Raw genomic sequence first — 5,353 nt, forward strand, 5'->3', positions numbered from 1 at the left:
CCGTATTGGCTGCACACAAACTTAGTCAGGTAGCGCTTGCAAGAGGGATGCTGCAGCTTCGTGCACGGGTGGGACCACAGCAGGCACCTCAGCCCGCAGCCGCAGGGAGAGGGCAGGAGCGAGCCATCCCAGAGGCCTCCCAGATCCTGCCGGACTCCCAAGGCTTCTCCAAGGGCCCTCCACCTCTCCTCTTCCCTCCTCTCCCCGCTCCACTGCCAGATTTCAGCTTCGCCTGAACTTCTAGAAGACACAAGGATCTAGGAAGTGCTTTATAATGGAAACATGAAGGGAAACGTGAAGGGAAACAAGAAGGCAAACAATGTACCTGTTGGCACTGCTACACATGCCTAAGCCTTTATTTCTGTGAAAAAAAACCTACTCTATTGATTAACCTACCGTGACCCAAGTTAGCTTATCCTCCAGGATTTGGTGTTATTGCACATGCAGGAACGGCTAGCAATGGTAACGAAAACCCTCTCTGCTTCATAGGCCAAGTAGTAAATAGAGAGCCATACACAGTTCTCAGATACTGTGCATAGCAAAATAATATAATAAAACTTCTAGCATGAAATGGTGACACTGTGATTTGCATTCATCTAAGGAAGTCCTAGGTGCAGAAAGTGGTTTGAGAAAGACCTGCCTGGAAAAGCTCCTCTCCTGGGTTTGTTCATCTGGATTCAAAAAAGGGCCCACAAGTCTCAGATTTATACCCCTACAGGAAGCAGTTGCCCTGAAGAAGCTGCACAGAGCCCTCCCCATTTCCTTCTGTCTGTCCATGAACCTTGTACACACCCAGGATGGATTTAGAGTGGTTTTCTCTTTAAAACCACCCAACTCCCTGCAGCTAATCTTTAAAAACTGCCTCCCCTGCAGCTCTAACTGTAGCGTTTGAGTAAGCAGCAACCAAAGCCATTATTTTTTACAAAGGATTTTTTTATTGCATAAATAGAGGCTTAGATATTTTGCTGTACGTATAAAAAGTTGAGATACAGTTTAAGTGACTGTTACTCTTGAGAGTTTTATTCCTTTGACACATCCTTCTTCTACAGGAAGGCTTCATTCTCCCAGGAAAGGAATCCAATGCAAGCAGCCAAGTGTCAGAAAATCTGCAGGGTGGGGAAACAGCAGTGAAAACTGCAGGCATGATACGCTGGCAGCACATGGGCCAAATCCGCCTGCCCACGTGGTACGCTGCAATTGGAGCTAATCACAGCTCTGCAGTGCTGACACTGGAGAACATTTTTAGGGTAGAAGAATTCACCCCTTCTTGCAATCCCATTATAGAAAGACATGGCTGACAGCCCAAGACATGGTAGAATTTAGGAAGGACTGGGCCTCTGGTGGGCAATGCTGGGTGACTGGGCAAGCAGGGTATTTTCTGTGAAATCAAGAGATGCTCTAATGCCAGTCATTCACCAAGGCCAATGTCACAGGCTGGACACACAGGCCTTGTGAGACGAGCTCGTTACCCTGGTGCAACAACCCCCTGGGCTATGGACTCTGCCAGACAGAACTCCCTGGGGCCCAGCGCTGCACACACAGCACAGTATGGTCTCCTCATTACAAGCAGCAGCCTTGCTGGCTTGCAGGGCAGCCCACCTCTCATTTGTTTAGCAGTAAAACTCCGTATAACTTATTCTGACTTATTCTGCAAAAACAGAAAGAAGTGTTCTGACAACATTTTCCAGGGGCTAGCGAAACTGATTTAAAATAAAAGTTTAAAATGGCACAAGTCTGCCCAGAGATAAGTCCTCAATCTGATGTAAACAGGAGACTGAAAAACACCTTTGTTTTTGTTGTTTTTCCTATGCGAAGGAGCCACTTTGTTCCCATGGTTATCTCCAGGGTCCCATTTCTAGTCACAATTTCCAATCCTTGTTGCACAAAATAAAACATATATAGGTTTGAAATCAAAACTAATAAACATTTCTAAAAACTGAAACTCTCTTCATATGTGAGGTCATGACCTCAAAAGAGGAAAGTAAGTTTTTTAGTTTAATAAAGAGTAACATTACATCAAACTCCCACTAGGCTTACAAAGGGCAGGCAGGAATAGAATTCCCACTTTGCTGCAGAACAGAGAGATGTGAAACGAACTGATACAAAAATCACATACCAAACAAGTCAGGGAATATAATCTTAGTACTAGGCAACACACATGTTGCTAATGGACTTGATCCAATAAGGCAATGATTGCTTAAATTCGAAAATAGGGGGAAGGGATTCAGCACATGGGGAATAAAACCCCAAAACTTTTAAGACATTCTGTAATGCTCATTTTGCTCTTTTATACAGAAAGATAACCATTTTTGTCAGTGAATTATATATGGCAGATGTTACGTAGCATAACCTGTAACATTTCTGTTACCTTGGGAAGTTCTATGGCATGAGATTTGGCCCTTCCAGCTAAACTATCTGCTATCTACAACTTGTCATGCATTTAACTAATATGGAATGGCTGATTCTCTTCTATCTTCATTATGTGACTTAAGGCCAAGAGGTCTTACTGCATCATCCTGTCTGGCATGCCTCTCATGCATTTTTTGCCCGATTTAACCATCTCTTTACGCATCAGGACTTCCTGTGCAATTGGTCGGACATAAAAATTCAGGGAGATAAAGAGCAGAGAAAGAATACTGTGCTAAGATCTCCTAAATCAAAAGCCATGTCTGCCAAGTTTTCCAGTGGTAATTGCAACTCCTACAAAGAATGGGCATGATATGAGTGTGCAAATATGCTGAAACATTACAGGAGACAAATATTACAAGAACGCAGATAATGGTGATAGTTCTAATTGCACAATCTAAATGCATCCAAGTCAAAACATAATGGGATTAATACGTCAATACCATTATCAAACACCAGGATGTCAAATAAATTCTATACCTGAGAGACTCTTCAATCATCCTTCTTCTCCGCTTCCGTTTTCAATTTCGCTTCACGTTCCCTCTTCAGTTTTTCTTCAATTTTTTTGCTCTGGTACATTTTTACTCCAGCAAACGCTAAGCAAAGAATCAATGTCTTAGCTGCCAAAATGTATATAAGCAATGGGAAATTCTCCAAAGCCTGAAATGCAAAATAATATATTTAAGCAGTTACTGGAACACTTTGACAATTAAAAATTAATCTACAGGGATGCTATACAGCTTCCTACAGCAATAGCATTATTCAAAGCAATGGTAATGCTCCTCTGTTCATGCTTTTATTTCTGTAGGAAACTTTAGGCAGATCAACGTCTAGGGGAAAGGACAAAAACAAGTTCCCTTCACTCAGGTTTGTATATGAAGCTCCTTTGAACAGGTCTTTGTTGCTTTTGCTTGCTTTACAGCAAATGGAATAATGGCACGATCTGGAGCTGAAAAAGGGTAAGAACTGAGTATCTTAGGATAATTGTAAAAGTGAACTTCTGAACAATTCTCACATGAGCGATAGATCCGCGCATATCACCTATCAGATGTGATCCCCAAAACCACTTTTGTGCTCCTAGAAATTTTAATCTGTGGTAGTTTTGCAATTAACTTGCCCAGTTCTGGAAGGGATAGATAAATGCCTTTAAACTGGAAGAAAAGTAAAAACCTCACAGCATCCAATGATTCCGTTTCAGGAGTTTTTAACACCTGGAACCACCGAAATTGCACAATATATTTCAATGTTATAAAAGCATGCTACTGTAAGTGCACATGGAGTGGAAAATAAAATGCAAATGGGTAATACTGTGAACTCAGAATACAAATATAACGAGAGCGGCACAGGCACTCAGTGAACGATGTCAATGCCAGACCGATATTGCAGGCACATGAACTTCCCAGCTCCCTGTTTCAAAGAGCCCCCTGGCCAGCAGGATCGGTCCAGTCTTGCAGTGCTGCACAGTAGGTTCACAGTGCCAGCTCCCCCTTAGCAAGCCTCTCAGTATCCCCCTGTACCCTTAGCAGGCCTGCCAGCACCTCATAAAGCTGTTTGGCCATTGTCAAACTACCAAATTTAGAAAAAGCCTTGTATCCATACACCATTAGCGTGTCCCCTTAAAGTCCACAAATCAGAGGCTCAAGGGGCGTCTTTTATAATGCTAATCTCTACAAGCTGCAGTTGCCTTTGACATCAGGCCACTCCACTCTAATTTTGAAAAAAAAAAAAACCCAACCATCCTCTGTCAATCTCCCTACACATTAAAAAAGGAAATCTCTTTAAACCACAGTTCTGCAACACCAGAAAGGTAAAGTCAAGGCTTGGGGTTAGCAGTGTTTTCTTGATAAATGGTTTGATTTAACATGTTAAAATTGTTAATGCATGAGGTACTTGCTCAAACATTTCTGTGCCTTACACACATACTCGGCAGAGTGTTTATGGCCCCAATACACTTAAAGACATAGTAGAGAAAACATCCTCCAGTAATGAAAGGAGCTGAGGAAAGAGCAATCAGAGAAGCGCCTGGAAAGAGGAAAGCCAGGACAAGCACAGGCGAGCAGAGCAGAGCTTCCCTACCAGCGCTGCGCTGGCTTTAAAGTGAGAGGTCTCAACAGCAAGTACTGGGGTCAGCCCGCAAGGTGCAACATGTATGGCAAGAAAGGACAACAATGAGTCCTCTGTCCCTGAAATGCAGACAGTGTGGTGTTTAAACAACCTTCACCTAGGCAAGGAAACCATCTTTAAACACAGCACCCACCCAACCATATCTTTCATGCATCTGCTTGAAAGAGCAGAAATTCACTGCTTTATGAATGTGAAACATCCTCACCTTCCAGTTAAATGCCACCATCCTGGCTGCGTAATGATATTGCCTGTCCTGCAGCAGGCTGCACCCAGAACCGACGAGTGTCACACTTCTAAAGGCACGGACCGGGGCAGGAGCATCTTGAAGAAATGGAAATTAAAAAAGAATTAGTCAAGCTGTTTCTACTCAGCACGTCCATGCTGCATCTCTCTGACAAACTCATCTGCTGCGCAGTGCCTGGCAGCTTATCAGTGCCACATGGTTAAGGAATGACCTATGTGGGCCTTTTTGGAACTGAGTGACAGGGGCAACGTCCGTGCTGCTGAAGGACAGGGGTTTGACAGTCCCCAGGCAGGTGCCACGCTTGCGCAGAGCAGAGGCTGGGCTTCCACTGTGCGCAGCACATCCCGGCAGCTGCCCAACCGAAAACACAACACTGGCTGCTTTCGACACATGTGCACATCACACTGCCTCACTGATGTTTGAGATCTGGCAGACAGAAGTGCACCCAGAAGAGCTGTCTTGTGGTTTCTAGGCCCACCTGCCCTGTTCGGAGCCTGAATGCCTAATGAATCCTAGTATCTAGTATAATTTACCAATTTTCTGTGATTTACGGATAAATTAAATTCTCCATGCAGCCCA

General features: G+C 43.8%; 1 protein-coding gene across 1 annotated transcript; it reads right to left on the reverse strand.

The window, feature by feature from the left end:
- Window positions 1–921: 921 nt before the first annotated feature.
- SMIM11 (small integral membrane protein 11) lies at window positions 922–4,847 on the reverse strand. Its single transcript, XM_009695327.1, has 3 exons — window positions 4,736–4,847; window positions 2,887–3,066; window positions 922–1,106 (listed from the first exon to the last, which is right to left on the reverse strand). The coding sequence occupies exons 1-2, from the start codon at window positions 4,754–4,756 to the stop codon at window positions 2,899–2,901; spliced, it is 189 nt and encodes a 62-aa protein (XP_009693629.1). The 5' UTR covers window positions 4,757–4,847; the 3' UTR covers window positions 922–1,106; window positions 2,887–2,898.
- Between the last annotated feature and the right edge of the window lie 506 nt (window positions 4,848–5,353).

The sequence above is a fragment of the Cariama cristata genome, unplaced genomic scaffold, assembly GCF_000690535.1.
Source record: "Cariama cristata isolate BGI_N322 unplaced genomic scaffold, ASM69053v1 scaffold29212, whole genome shotgun sequence".
Lineage (NCBI taxonomy): Eukaryota > Metazoa > Chordata > Aves > Cariamiformes > Cariamidae > Cariama > Cariama cristata.